The sequence below is a fragment of the Cyphellophora attinorum genome (genome assembly GCF_001299255.1).
Source record: "Cyphellophora attinorum strain CBS 131958 chromosome Unknown Contig9, whole genome shotgun sequence".
Lineage (NCBI taxonomy): Eukaryota > Fungi > Ascomycota > Eurotiomycetes > Chaetothyriales > Cyphellophoraceae > Cyphellophora > Cyphellophora attinorum.
This window is the reverse complement of record NW_017253237.1, coordinates 323,490-337,302: the sequence shown is the minus strand read 5'-3', so window position 1 is coordinate 337,302 and position 13,813 is coordinate 323,490. Positions and strand designations below refer to the sequence as shown.

General features: G+C 53.0%; 5 protein-coding genes across 5 annotated transcripts; 3 read left to right on the top strand and 2 right to left on the bottom strand.

Annotated features, from left to right (window-relative positions):
• Nucleotides 1-552: 552 nt before the first annotated feature.
• On the top strand, nucleotides 553-1,601 carry AB675_9136 (uncharacterized protein; the record flags this gene model as incomplete). The annotated part of the gene is made up of 2 exons (XM_018149647.1): nucleotides 553-1,114; nucleotides 1,171-1,601. The coding sequence occupies 2 exons, from the start codon at nucleotides 553-555 to the stop codon at nucleotides 1,599-1,601; spliced, it is 993 nt and encodes a 330-aa protein (XP_018001719.1).
• A 29-nt stretch (nucleotides 1,602-1,630) lies between these two features.
• AB675_9135 (uncharacterized protein) lies at nucleotides 1,631-3,939 on the bottom strand (the record flags this gene model as incomplete). The annotated part of the gene is made up of 2 exons (XM_018149646.1): nucleotides 1,631-2,794; nucleotides 3,025-3,939. 2 exons carry the CDS (start codon nucleotides 3,937-3,939, stop codon nucleotides 1,631-1,633), a joined length of 2,079 nt encoding a protein of 692 aa, XP_018001370.1.
• Nucleotides 3,940-4,961: 1,022 nt separating this feature from the next.
• Nucleotides 4,962-6,909, top strand: AB675_9134 (Protein SOK1; the record flags this gene model as incomplete). The annotated part of the gene is made up of 3 exons (XM_018149645.1): nucleotides 4,962-5,558; nucleotides 5,606-5,795; nucleotides 5,849-6,909. The coding sequence occupies 3 exons, from the start codon at nucleotides 4,962-4,964 to the stop codon at nucleotides 6,907-6,909; spliced, it is 1,848 nt and encodes a 615-aa protein (XP_018001391.1).
• A 462-nt stretch (nucleotides 6,910-7,371) lies between these two features.
• On the bottom strand, nucleotides 7,372-8,976 carry AB675_9133 (ATP-dependent DNA helicase Q-like 3; the record flags this gene model as incomplete). The annotated part of the gene is made up of 1 exon (XM_018149644.1): nucleotides 7,372-8,976. One exon carries the CDS (start codon nucleotides 8,974-8,976, stop codon nucleotides 7,372-7,374), a length of 1,605 nt encoding a protein of 534 aa, XP_018001470.1.
• A 1,100-nt stretch (nucleotides 8,977-10,076) lies between these two features.
• Nucleotides 10,077-11,752, top strand: AB675_9132 (Malate synthase, glyoxysomal; the record flags this gene model as incomplete). Its single annotated transcript, XM_018149643.1, has 2 exons — nucleotides 10,077-11,647; nucleotides 11,704-11,752. The coding sequence occupies 2 exons, from the start codon at nucleotides 10,077-10,079 to the stop codon at nucleotides 11,750-11,752; spliced, it is 1,620 nt and encodes a 539-aa protein (XP_018001461.1).
• Between the last annotated feature and the right edge of the window lie 2,061 nt (nucleotides 11,753-13,813).

Below are 13,813 nucleotides of genomic sequence, written 5' to 3'. Positions count from 1 at the left end.
GGGACCCCTGCGTTTCAGGCTCATGCCCAACTTCTGATCGCTCACTCCTCTTAACGGTAAGGGCAGATCTCATCTCCATCAACAAGAAGCTTGACCATGCTCTACACGTTCTTCACGCCCAGACTATCTAACGTGCCCACGAGTGCCTACAAATCCCAGTGGCCAATCCGATGGCTAAGCCGACGCAGGGGAGGGATCTAACACGGCTTGGCGCATCCGAAACCCTACCCGCTGGCACGGATGCCGTTGCAGGTTTACTAAACTCCCTTCGGAAAGCTCAACAGCCGTGGTTCGCCTGCTTGTTTGTCGATCGAGTGCTCCCTCTAACGTGGATCTACAATGGAGTTCACCCGGTACATACGTGCCACATGCTCATGAAACGGTAAACGTTGAGTCTTATCCGGTGGCCTTGGAGGTGAGGAGTGATCGTGACTGTCCATATACCCATCGAACTGCACTCCAGGTTGCCCGGGTGGACAATCTCCATTCATTCCTCAATTTCGTAAACTGACTTGCTCTCATCGACACCGAACCAACCGTAGAAAACTTGCAATGAGATCTACGAGGTCATCGGCCTCCAGCATCGCACTTCTGATCCTCTCCAGATTCGCCTCGACCACAGTAGCACAGTCACGACCCACAGATGACGTCTGCTTCGTCGACGTCGGCAGCGATACCAGCATCGGCAATGTCTCCTTCGACACAGTCGTAGCCGACAAACCAGTGTTCTGGGTCGCAACGGTCAAGCACGACAATGACCGCATAATGACACGCCAATTCCACCTCTTCACAGAAGATCGGGGTTTGCGGATAGGCTCCAACACGAGTGACTTTAATGGATGTGGGCTCGCCTTGTCTGGTGTGATGAAGACCGATCGAAAAGCAATGCTGCCAGAAGTTGATGGGGAAGGCGATCCCGGCTGTGATATAATACTGGGCCAGGAATGTGCGGCTGCTGTGCTCGAGAGGGCGAGGCAGGAGCTTGATGATGTTCTCGGAAATGCAACCGATGACGCTGCTCAACAAGTGTGTGGCGAGGTGCGCGATCGATTATTTGCCTCGTCTAGGCCTGAGGGTTGTGATGTCAATGTCTGGGCTAGTATCTCAGATATGGGTGAGTAATTCTTCCTCGAAGTCTTCAAAGTACCGCATACTGATGCCGTGCCGCAGTTCTCACCGGGCCAGAAACAGATGTCATCAACACGACCTATGTGCCAGGGGAGGCAGCGGACTGTGGAGATGAAGCACAAGTGACCGACTTGTACGATCAGGGTCAGACATTCGCTCTCTTCCCACTTCCATCCTTCAAAGTGCCAGAGGACGGAACGCTGGAGGATGCAGCTGGGTGGGTACGGACGAGCACTCCGATGATATCGCTGTTCTGGGCAGCAGATGGCTCAGCATCGAGGCTGGGACAGCTTGACGCCTCCCTGAATTGTGTCTCGGCGACGAACAGCAAAGAAGCTATGCTGTCTGGTAGCGGGTCGAGTGAAAGCAGTGCGGAGAGCAGTGCATCGAGCAGCGTTCCCTTCTCATCTGCGTATCTATTGACGGGCGGTCTGGTGGCCAGTCTGCTGCACGCCCTGGCGTGGGGTTCATGAATGTTTCGAAACCAATAATGAGACCATGTTTAGAACACTGATCCTGAGAAGACATCGCCGAAATTGTTGTATGTGTCCATGCCCGCATTGAAGTCGAAGTCATTCGGCAGGCTGAACGGATCGAGGAAGTCGAAGTCGAAGTTCTGCATATCAAACTGCTGCATCGGGTCTGCAGCACTGAAGTCAGGGGCCGGCCAATTTTGCTGAGACTGCCCTGCTATGTCAGTGCTGCCGTTGCCTATACTGTTGGGCGTGTGGAGTTGCTGTCCGGGAGTACTCGACACTTGTGCACCAGCACCGTTGCTGCCGAAGCCATCTAGCTGAGGCTGAGCCATCTGTGACGTCGGGTTATTAGGTTTCGTGGCTGCATGCGTAGCACTAGCATTGTGATCACTCCTCGTCTTAGCCTGGAATGCTTTCAATTGATTCTGAAGTGCTGCAAGATTCTTCTTCGCTGTGTCGTTGCTTCTCCAAAATTCGATAAACATATCGTAGCTCATGCGAAGTACCTCGAAATTCGACGTGACAAGGTCCTTCTCCGCTTGTTTTGTGCAAAATAATTCCCGCTTCAGCAGTTGTACGGCCGCTGCTAGCCAGATTGTGTTGACGAGGAAGGGATTGATATATCGATGCAACTGGTCGTTGGATCTATTGGTTATGTTGAGTATGGAGCTGGCTGCTTCGAAGTACTCATCAACGTCCTTCTGGGACCTGCACTGACTCCTGCTGGCCTCGGGGTCATTCTGATTCGCAGAGTCGGGATCTTGAGGAAAGATCCCATTGCCAACCGTCGCTGTCGGCGGGGCCCGTCTGAACAGATGATACTTGAGGGTCATGAGGAATGCAAGTTGTGTCATCAAATGAATGCTGTAGATGCCAGTATGCAGGTCTCTCAGCATCTTGACACCACCTTGACCGTTGGCTGGCACGCCGCGCTCGAAGCTCAGATACTGTCCGCGGTACTTCAGACTCTGTGGCAATGCCATCGAGAAGTAGCGAGCAGCATTATAGTATGTCGTCAAGCGCTTCCTGGTCTCCTCGATCCGTTCCGTGCGCATCTCAGCGAAATACTGAGCTGCAGATCTTGCGTCTAGCGAATCCATGCTGGCCGCTTTGTCCACACCCATAGGCGACGATATTGTCTGTGCGTCTTTCATGATCGAATTGATGATAATGAACCACGCCCACGGTGACTGATTTCCAGTCAGCTGTAATGCTTTACAGCGGCTCAAGGTAGTGACTTCTAATACACAGCTTTGTTGGGGTCTCTGTTGTTCCCACATCTCATCTTCTGCGGGCAGAACAGTCTCATTCTGGAGCCAGCTGATTGCTGTAGGGCATCGACGGATGACGCTGGCAAAGACATCCATCTCCATATTGCCCACCAAGCTCGCCTTTTCGTCTCGTCTTGTGCCCACCTCACAGGGTCCTCATCTATCCAGTCCTGTGGTCGACCAGAGTCCACCAGGTGCAAATTGATTTCGTAGGCGACTCGGATGCAAACACCTAGATACCTCCATGCACGTCCCCTAACGCCTTGTATGAGGAGCCAATGGCTGATCAGTACTAGCGCTTGAAGCAAGTGGAGTGGGGGAGGGTCATCACCACAGTTTGTGAGAGCCTTATCTGCGGACTTGATGGCCAAATTTATTAGACTCGAAGTCGACAGATTCGCGACCAAAGTGTTGAGAGTGACCTCAGACTCATTTGGCTCCCAAAGCTTGACAGCAAATGCTACGATTGCTGCTAATAACGCCGTTGCTGACTCTTCGTCCTCGATCTCACGCAGATGAGACCAGAATCGTGTCTTCGGAAACAGTCGGAACGACATGAACGTCTTGAAGTAGTTCTCCACCAGGACGACGAAGACGTCCGAAGTGATATGCATCGCCGAGCATGCTGCCAGAATAAATGCGCCACCATTTGCGAATGTGTGCGACGGCGAGTCGTGCTTCGGACCGCCCGGGCTCGTCAATTCGTGCGATGGATGAATGATGAACGACAGACTCTGCATTTCCCGATTGTCGTTCAACGTAGCTGGAGAACCTGGCATTGGCGAGCATTCCGGGCCGGTGCCAGATCCAGGCTGATGAGGATGTCGGTCGCCTTGGAGAGTGTCATCGTCGACGGAAGATCTTCTCCGCTTGCTGCGGGCATTTTTGGATCCCAGCTTCGGGCCAGGCTTCAACACACGATCTGGATAGCTGCATACCTGATTGTTGTACGAGCATATCGAGCATGCCGGCAATTCGCGATCGCATTTGACCTTGCGTTTCCGACAATTGTGGCAGGCAATTTTGGATAGGTTGCCCGCCTTGATCACCGCCTCCGTTGCCATAGTCCGCGGGCGTGCTCAGATAGCATGTTGCGAGATTGTCGATGACAGCCTCGTTGTGGACCTGCTGCTGGATGATGCCTCAAAACTGGATGACTAAGTCGTTGAAGGACTTCTTACCCTTTGTGATTCAGGAAACATGACTCGTCAGGTACACAGTCAGCAGTGGTGGGTGTGAATGAGATTGAGTCTGCGGGGTGTTGGGGCAGTCGTCTTGGCACTCGGAGGTACTAGTCCGCCGTAGCCGCGCCGAAAGTACCATGCCTAGGATCTTCGACACGATTGCATTTCCTCTACAGACGTCGTATAAAAAGACTTGTACACCTTGTTCCATCGTGAGGCGGAGATCATCGCCCATATTACCAGCAACGACAAAGCGACAGTTCTTGTTCAGGATTGTTCGACCTCGACGAGTGCTTAACAAACTTTGGACTACAGAGCACGCTCCCTCGTCAGACAGATGAGGCGTGCCAGAGGCCGTTGCGTTGGCTAGGTGACGTTTGTGAATGCGCAGTCCCACTTCGATGTTTTTCCAATTCCTGCAACGTGAAGATGTTTCGCAGAACACAAGGCAAGTTGACACATCCGCTGGCTGTGTTCCTGCATATCGGCCTCGGAGACTGTGACAGAACCCGCTCAGCCTCAATCAAGGTAATTTCCGATGCGCCACAGGGATCCAGCATCGCGGTCAGCGAAACTCCCTCGCGTCCTTTCTGCAGCTTCCCTAGCGCGAGATTGCCTTGACTCTGGATCCATATGTCCTAGTGGTCGAGAGTGCTAAGAAGAGTCCATTCCGAGGAGCTGTGCTGCCGACGAAGCTTTGGTGCTTCGACTAATCGCTTCACGTTGCCCAGACGGCCTCATGACAGCCCTTAAGTCTCCGGAAGGAAGAAATGATAGGGGGAGGCGACCAATACGGCGAGAAAGAGTCGGTGTCACAACACAAGCGATCATGCTCCGGACAGAGCAGCGGGAGTATAGAAGAGCGTCCGGTTGCTCATCAACAACAAGACCATGGGCACGACATGGCAATCACACACGGCATAACACAGTGCAGCGATAGCGGATATGGGAGTGTGGATAGCCGGCAAGATACGGATCCTCTACACACTTCACGACGCAAAAGCGCGCATGATTTCCAACACACAGCTAGCCCTGGTCGAGCTGCTATTAGTGCTGGTCGCGAGCACCCGGTAGAGATCCCAAGATGTATGGTGCAGAAGAACCAGGTCGATGTCGAGCTACTACGCAACGGGCCCGTCGAACCATTCTTGACGACAGAAACGCTTCAAGAGCTCGACCTTGTCTTTATCAAACACAACCTGGCGCTAAGAGTTGACATAAATTACAACCACGACCTCCACTTCACACCAATTGCAGGCAGCAGGGCGGAAGACAAGCGCATCGAGAAAGAGAAGTACCTTCGCTGCCTCGAGTACGAGCTGGAGATACATAAACACAAAGCAATGGGAGGGTGCGATGGATGTACGGACATCGGCAGCAGTGGGCGTGTAGCCTTTAGGTCGAGGCTGGGCTTTCTGTTCTACGACGTGAAAAGTCTGTTATTCTTGCTCGTACCGGAGGACGATCACGACGTCATTGATGCCAATCTGGACGTGGACGTATGCGTGCAACAAGTCGAACATGGCATGCTGTTGAATGTGGGCAGTCTGTCGATGTGGTTGAAGTCGCTACTGACGAGCACTGTGCGCCCATTCGAGACGAACGAGCGGTCGAAATGGCCGACATCATGACCAAAGCCGCACTTGAAGGTGATATGCAGCGTCTGGTCATCGGCATCGAGAGACTCCTGCTCTTTCTTGAGTGCATGAGGCTAGACGTTGCAAATCATCAGATTCGTGAGTGCGCGAGACGAACGCAGCTATTCTCACTTGACTGACACTGGGCACAGGCACTTATCGACCGCTTCTCATCAACGAAGGCATTCATTTTCAGATCGAGTACTTTGAGTCACGCATCCAGCAGGGTCGGCTGAATATTGATGGCGCGAGGCAATGGTTCCGTGAGCTGTGCAATCAGCGTTCCTCTCATTCGCAAGCCCGACATGCCAGTATGCCTTGGAGTACTCCAGCTCATGGACGAGATGTCTTGGTTCACGGACTAGTTCAACTCTGCTTCTCCACCGATGTCGGGTTCCCAATTACCTTCAAGCATGACAGCAGCAGGCTACGTAATATTCAGCGCGAGGTGCAGACCGAGATTCACCTCCAAGCACGTTCCGATGTTTACAGAAAGCTTTTACAGCACCTCTCAGTTAAGCCTTCAGCAGCGCCACCCTTGAACACCGAGTGTCTGCTCGACCTGCTCGAGCCAGAGGGCAGTCGCGGGAATAGCTATTACTCGATACGACCAGATCAACTTTCGTCTCTCTGGGCGGACAACGCATCTCAGCTCGCTTTAGAAATCACTCGCCAGGCGTATCGCGCAGCCAATCTCCCGATACCCGACTACATGTTTGCAGCAGCGGAAAAGAACCTGCTGCAGAGGTTCAGTCTCGAGCGGCAACACCATCTCTGGGCTAAGGAAATAGCCTGCCGACTAGAGCGAGCGGTCCTCCACTGGTGTGCCGTCTTCCACAGCATGTCACCTTTGGAAATATCAGATGAGCAGCGACGGTATCAGCAACAAAAAGCCAGCCCACTATCACTGTCCTGGGCTTCGACTGCACAAGACGCGAATCCTGCTGATCCAGAGCCCGGACTCGTAGCTTTCGACATCCAGGACGCTGCGAGACGGCTCGCCCACATGACAGTGCTGCACTGGAGAGTGTGGAAAGGACTGGTCTACCTTGACTCGCACGTCTGCAAGGAATACAACATCGATGTTGAGGACGTCGTCGATCCTGACCGCGGGACTACCGATATGCCTCCGGCTTTTGATGCGATACCGGGCCAAATTGAGCTGCCTGGCGCATCATCGTCTCTGGATACACCACTACCACCTGTTTCTTGACATTTTCTTGTGTTGAAACCAAGATTAGACAGACTTTGCCTCACGGCGGTTTACTTGCTTTTAGCGAAAATTTGCATTTCAGGCGTTGGGTGTTTCACAGGCCTCTTCAGCAGGCACGCTTACTGCGTTTCTGGCATGTCATTTCGTGGGATAATCGTCCATGGAGCTTTGAGTGTCACTTCTGGAGTCAAATGGTACTCCATGCAGGACGCCAAGAGGCGTATGTTGAGATGTGGAACTGGTAGTATATACTGTTGTGGTAGCGTGGAGTTGGTGGCCATTCGTCATGTTTACAATATTCTCCGTCAGCCTATTTCATCACAGGCACGGACTCTATTCTACACAATACACCACGTTCAACCAGTGTTCCTTATGATGATGATCTCGAAAGCGCAGCCTCGACTCCGGTACGTATGTAGTATTGCCCACTGGGAAGGCCTGTGACCCAAGTGATTCCGTGCTTTACTCCTTGCCATTACCGTATTCCACGTAATCATCGTAAGTGCCCATCATCCGCTGTCGTTGAGTGTACTCCATGGACTCCTCTGCAGTGGCCAGACCTTTATCCTTGCGTTTCTGCAGCACAGCCTGACCCTCTTTGCACACATCGCAGGCGTAGTCACAGCTTAGACCAAGAGCTTTCGGTGTCTGATGACTCTCTGCGTCCACGCAAACAGAATTTCCGAAATCGTTCCCGAAATATTCTCCTACCAGCTCATGACGACAACGCCCCGCATTCTCGCAATACTCGATCATCTTCTGCAAGCTGAGCTGCTTCGCTGCCATAGACCTACTGACCTCTCCATCAGCATTGCCTTGGCCATTTCCGGCATGACTCTTCCTTTCACGCATTGCATCCTGATTCAGCCGCCACAAAGCTCGATCCTTGTCCTCCCGCGTATACAGGATGACACTACTGGCCGCCTTGTTGTCACGTCCTGCACGACCTGATTCTTGGGTGAAGGACTCCATACCTCGTGGCAGGCCGTAGTGTACGACGAAGCGAATGTTGGGCATGTCGATGCCCATGCCAAAAGCGGTCGTGGCGCAGACTAGATTGAAGGAGTGGGCTATTGACGCTGTCTCCTCCGCCGGAATTGGCGGTGAGGCAAGGAACGAGGCTTGTGCTTGTCCGCGTGTTAAGGTGTCGAGTCCGGCATGGTAGGATGAGGCGCGGATGCTGTGCGCTGTGAGTCGAGCGGCGAGATCGTCGGCGGAGTTGCGAGTCGAGCAGTATATGATGCCGTGGATTGGGTTCAGGAAGGGAGTCGGGTCTGGAGCGTGCAAGGAGCCCAGGTAACGGCGGTGGTGCAGGCGAGTGAGCCAGTTCAGGAGGATGGGGTACAGATCACCTTCTGTGCTGTGTGGGTTTGACTCGGAGAAGTACTGAACTTCATAGTGGATGTTGGGTCGCGCGGACGATGTGCTGAAGCTCATGGCAGTCTTGAGTCCGAGGAAAGTGTAAATATCGTCGCGAACCTGCTTAGTGGCCGTTGCTGTCACTGCCATTATGGGCACGCTGGGCAAGATGAGGTTTTGCTTCATCCATACTAGATCCTTATACGCTTTCCGAAAGTCATGACCCCATTCGCTGATGCAATGAGCTTCATCTATGGCAACGCGCGTAAGTTGGCCTTGTCGATGAATCTGCTGCAATATCTTTCTGAATCGATCAGTCTGGCAGAGCTCAGGCGTCACATAGAGAAGTCGCGTTTCTGGATGACCGCAGAGCAGATCTGTCTCGATCTTGCGGCGCTCTTGTAGAGTCGTGCTGCCGGTGATCATCTCGCAAGCAATGCCGAGACCTTTCGCAGCGAGGACCTGGTTGTTCATCAGAGCAAGAAGCGGCGACACTACCATCGTCACGCCCGTAGCGACGACTGCCGGCAGCTGGTAGCATAGTGATTTGCCGAAGGAGGTGGCAGCACAGAGGAAGATATCATGACCCGCTATGGCTGCTTGAATGACCTCAAGCTGCAGCGGCCGAAAGCCAGCTTTTCTGAAGACTCTCTTGAGGGTGAAGTGGACATCCACATCCGAACGTCTCTTCTTCGGCGAGCGAGCCATGGTCAGAGCGAGGCATGGCTGCACTGCCGAAACTGACTAGGCATAGCCTGAGAAGGCGAGATGATCAGTTGTTGCAAATGGATTGGCTCAGAAGGGAAGTTACGCGTCAGAGCGTGTTGGCGGGCAGGGTCTAAGAAGATCACCGTAGTTCTTGCTCTTTAATTTGGCTTCTTTGGGAAGGGGTCCAAATCATTCATCCAGACGTCGTCTGGCAGGCACAGACTCACACCCGAAGCACGCCCCTCAGCCGCTCGATCATGCAGAAACTATACGTGGGTGGCTCTTTGCGTCTAAAGAGAGCGACGTGGCCGGCTTGATGGCTTTCACCAACTCGCATCAGCGTTGGTGCCATGTCATGCTCTTGCAAATCAATGTTTACCTACAGACCGTTGAATTATTACAATTGCAGACATTAGTCCACGACCGGGGCACTGGCCGGCAAGGAGTTCTCAAACCGATACGAAAACACCTGTGAAGCCGATAAGTCGAGAATGCCATACGTGCAAACAGAATCGGCCAAAATCGGAGGGCCCCGATGACAACGCCAATTCCCGGTGCCTCGGCAGATTCGCGACGCGGCGTGCATTCTGCTCTGCGCACACATGTCATGGGAAATTCTCCAGGGTGCACTCTGTCTGTTGATGCGAATGTGTGAGCAGCATGGCAAACAGTCGTGGTCTGCTACGAAGCCTCGAGACGTGAATCATTACGTAGCAGCAGTAAATCAAGAGCCACATACCTCTTGATTTCCAGAGGACTGATGGACTTCTACCCCACATTCAAGCTGATCTCACGACCCCAGAGAAAACTGACGAACTTGAACCCTGATGACCGGCATTTCCAGTGATTGGAGGTGGGCCAGCGGAAAGTGGTGGATAAGCAGATCTGGAGGATGAGATTGGCCGATTGCTACCTCTCCCGAACGCAATGAAGTGCGTCGGGATATCGACCGCGGCTTAGCACATGTGCTTTATGGCGTCGCTCTGACGTAGATATATCACCACAGTGAATGTCGCAGCTCCTCGAACTTGTCCTCGGTAATTCTCTTAACACTGCACACTGAACAAATCTACCACTCTCAATCATATCGTAATAGCACAATGGCCACCTTAGATGAGTTGAACGCCGGCATTGGCATCCACGGTGCCATAAACGATACCCAAAAGAAGATCCTCACGCCCGAAGCCACTGCTTTTCTGGCACTTTTGCACAAGACTTTCAACGAGCGTCGGAAAGAATTGCTGCAGCGCAGAGTGATCAGGCAGCAAGAGCTCGATCGTGGTGTCATTCCTGATTTCCTGCCCGAGACTGCACACATCAGAGAAAACGCGACATGGCAGGGTGCTCCTCCAGCACCCGGTATGATCGACCGCAGGATCGAGATCACTGGTCCCACAGACCGCAAGATGGTCGTTAATGCGCTCAACAGCAATGTTTGGACATACATGGCTGATTTCGAAGACTCCTCGGCCCCAACCTGGGACAACATGATTAATGGACAGGTCAATCTTTACGACGCTATTCGCAAGCAAGTGGACTTCAAGCAGGGCGAGAAAGAGTACAAACTGCGAACCGACAGAGTGCTTCCAACACTAATCGCTCGCGCCCGCGGTTGGCATCTGGAGGAGAAGCACTTCACCGTGGACGGCGAGCCGATTTCAGGGTCGCTGTTCGATTTCGGCCTGTACTTCTTCCACAACGCATTCGAGCTTGTCAAGCGTGGAACTGGTCCATACTTCTATCTGCCAAAAATGGAGTCTCACCTTGAGGCCCGGCTCTGGAACGATGTGTTCAAGCTTGGGCAGGACTACATTGGAATGCCGAGAGGAACAATCCGCGGCACAGTTCTGATCGAAACTATCACTGCGGCCTTCGAGATGGATGAAATCATCTACGAGCTGCGTGAGCATTCCTCCGGTCTCAACTGCGGACGATGGGATTACATCTTCAGCGTCATCAAGAAGTTCCGACAGAATCCTGCATTTGTTCTGCCAGACCGCTCTGCAGTAACAATGACGGTCCCCTTCATGGATGCATATGTCCGACTATTGATCAAGACCTGCCATCGTCGTGGTGTACACGCTATGGGTGGCATGGCTGCCCAGATCCCCATTAAAGACGATCCAGAGGCTAATGAGAAGGCAATGGAAAGTGTCCGTGCTGACAAGTTGCGAGAAGTCAAGGCAGGCCACGACGGTACGTGGGTCGCACATCCAGCTCTGGCTGCTATTGCAGCAGAGGTCTTCAACAAGCACATGCCTACGCCAAATCAGCTGTTCAAGCGACGAGAGGAGGTCAACGTGACGAAGAACGATCTACTCAACATGAACGTGCCGGGCGGCATTACCGAAGAAGGCATCCGCAAGAACCTCAACATCGGGTTGGGCTACATGGAAGGCTGGCTGCGCGGTGTAGGATGCGTGCCAATCAACTACCTGATGGAGGACGCTGCGACTGCTGAAGTGTCACGTTCGCAACTCTGGCAATGGTGCAAGCACGGCGTCAAGACGTCGGAGGGCAAGACCGTGGACAAAGGATATGCTCTGAAGCTGCTGCACGAGCAGGCGGAGGAGCTCTCTGGAAAGGCTGGCAAAGGTAACAAGTACCAGCTTGCTGCAAGGTACTTCGAAGGCCAGGTGACCGGTGAGGACTATGCCGATTTCTTGACCAGGTAAGTGCCATATCTCCCCTCACGACATATCCGAAATTGATTGCTGACGAATGCAGTTTGCTGTACAACGAGATCACGTCGGTTGGGCCTGCAGCGAAGTTGTGAGAGATGGACTGCTCCGTTTTGATGATGCGAAAAGGAATGGCGCGCTGTGTAATTGTACTTCTCCGTTGATGTCCTGCATTTCAGAAGCAGGGAGCGGACACGTCATAGCCACTGTTATGAAGTCGAACTTGACCGAATCCGTTGATCTTATGATCCGAGTTCGCTTTGCCTGCAATCCCAGCGTGTCGGCTACTGTAGGTCCATGAAGGTCAAATCTGACCTGTCACTCCATGAGAGCTGCCAACTGCCGGCATATGTTGGTTCCGGCTGATGGGAATTTGATCATACCTCAGATCTGCCCGCAAATTGTCTGTGTAGCGTTTCAGATTAGTCGTAGCACCAGCGATATCCCACGTGGTGCGCACGAAAATGACATGACACGAAAGAAATGAAGTCAAAGATTCACCACTCGGTTGCTCTTGATCATCCTCGTTCGGGCAACTTCTCACATCCGAGAAACGCAGCAATGGGTAGGGAGGCTTGTGATCATTCGCCTGGTACGGGAAGATGGCACTTATTGATGATGTATCTCATCTCGAGATAGAAGAAGTATTGACGCGCAACGGCCGACCTGCGTCAGCGGCACACATGACCACGCTTATTGAGGAATCTGGAGGATGCTTGAGTCAAGGAAGCCCGGAACAGATCATGATTCCAACAATTATCCTTGCTGGCTGGGGCCGCCCCTGCTCTCGTACCTGACGCAATACTCCATAAGGCAGACATCGCTTCGAGTATTAGCGAAGAACTCTTTCGATACATTTCACACGGCATTTCATGTCGCTACTATTACCCGGCTGCTCAAACAGCAAGTCCTGCAAATACTCGAACCGCTCTTGACGCCGAATTTCTCCAGGCTGCTTGAGGCCCTGCGGCGCGTCACAAACCTTCTCCGGCGTGAGGTCGAGGCCCAAGATGCTCGTGCTGATATTTCCGAGTAATCAGCAGGGATCGTAGAAACCCTGCTGCTGCCACCCTTAGCGGTGCCTCCTGGAACCTTCCCCGACACGGGCTAAGCCGTATCGGCTATCGCCTAGCAGTAGTCAACTCTATCGTCACCAACATCAGCCCTCTTTTGAAGTCCTTCATCCAGCTAGAAGCTGGCAGAGCTCGCATAGCTCGGATCTCAGCCAGATTGAGCGCACTTGTGCATGTTGGGGCCAGAGAAAGCTGTGCGCACAGCTTCTGATCGGTCAACTGAAGCGCAGCAGGTGCCCATGCTGCATTTAGCCGGATCGCGAACAGATGCCGGCATGTGTGTAGACCTCCCCATTTGCTCTCCTACATTTGTCACCTGGACAAGAGCTAGTCAATGCCCAGAAGACCAAGCTGTTTCTGCTTCGCTTCGCCACTCGGACGGTATGAAGGATCGAGACATTCATTCATTTGTGGTTTAGGGAACGATCTCAGAACTTGCCAGTGTGCCACCCCATTGTCTCCACGCAGTTTCAACCCATGCAGGTGGCGCTTGCCTTAGCTTGACTGTACTCAGAAGGCAAGTGCGAGCATCAGTTGGCCGTCCGAGTCTTGACTTCGCGTACGTCCTTTTGCAGGTGCGCATGCCAACTTACCATTGCTAATCAAGGAAGGCCCAGGCATCGTGGCATTCGACTTGTCGCCGAGTCCGACAAAATCTACTTAAGTACATGACGGACACCAGTCGCCAACCGAGCTTGCGTATGACTACATCTGTGCTGGCCCTAGCACTCTCACTAGCTTCAGGAACTTGCATCCGAGTGGCCAACCCCGCGCATGGGTACCTGTCATGCTCGGAGAGTGTCGACGGAACGATACGATCTGCCCTCCATGGCCTGAGCTGGTCTGGTCGCACCAAATGTTTCCCATTTACCGGACGCAAGCCACACCGATGGAGATACCACAGCGTCTCCTACGAGACGACAATGAGTAGCAGCCCTGGCGCGGCAATCGCGCTAATCGTGGCAAGATCGACTTCGTGTCACAGACCCCTGCTCTCAACACTGCCTCTTGAGGCCTTCCAAGCTGTTCGAGAGTGGCGCGAATCTCCACCATGCATTGTCCAGGATCCCATATCAAGTGATA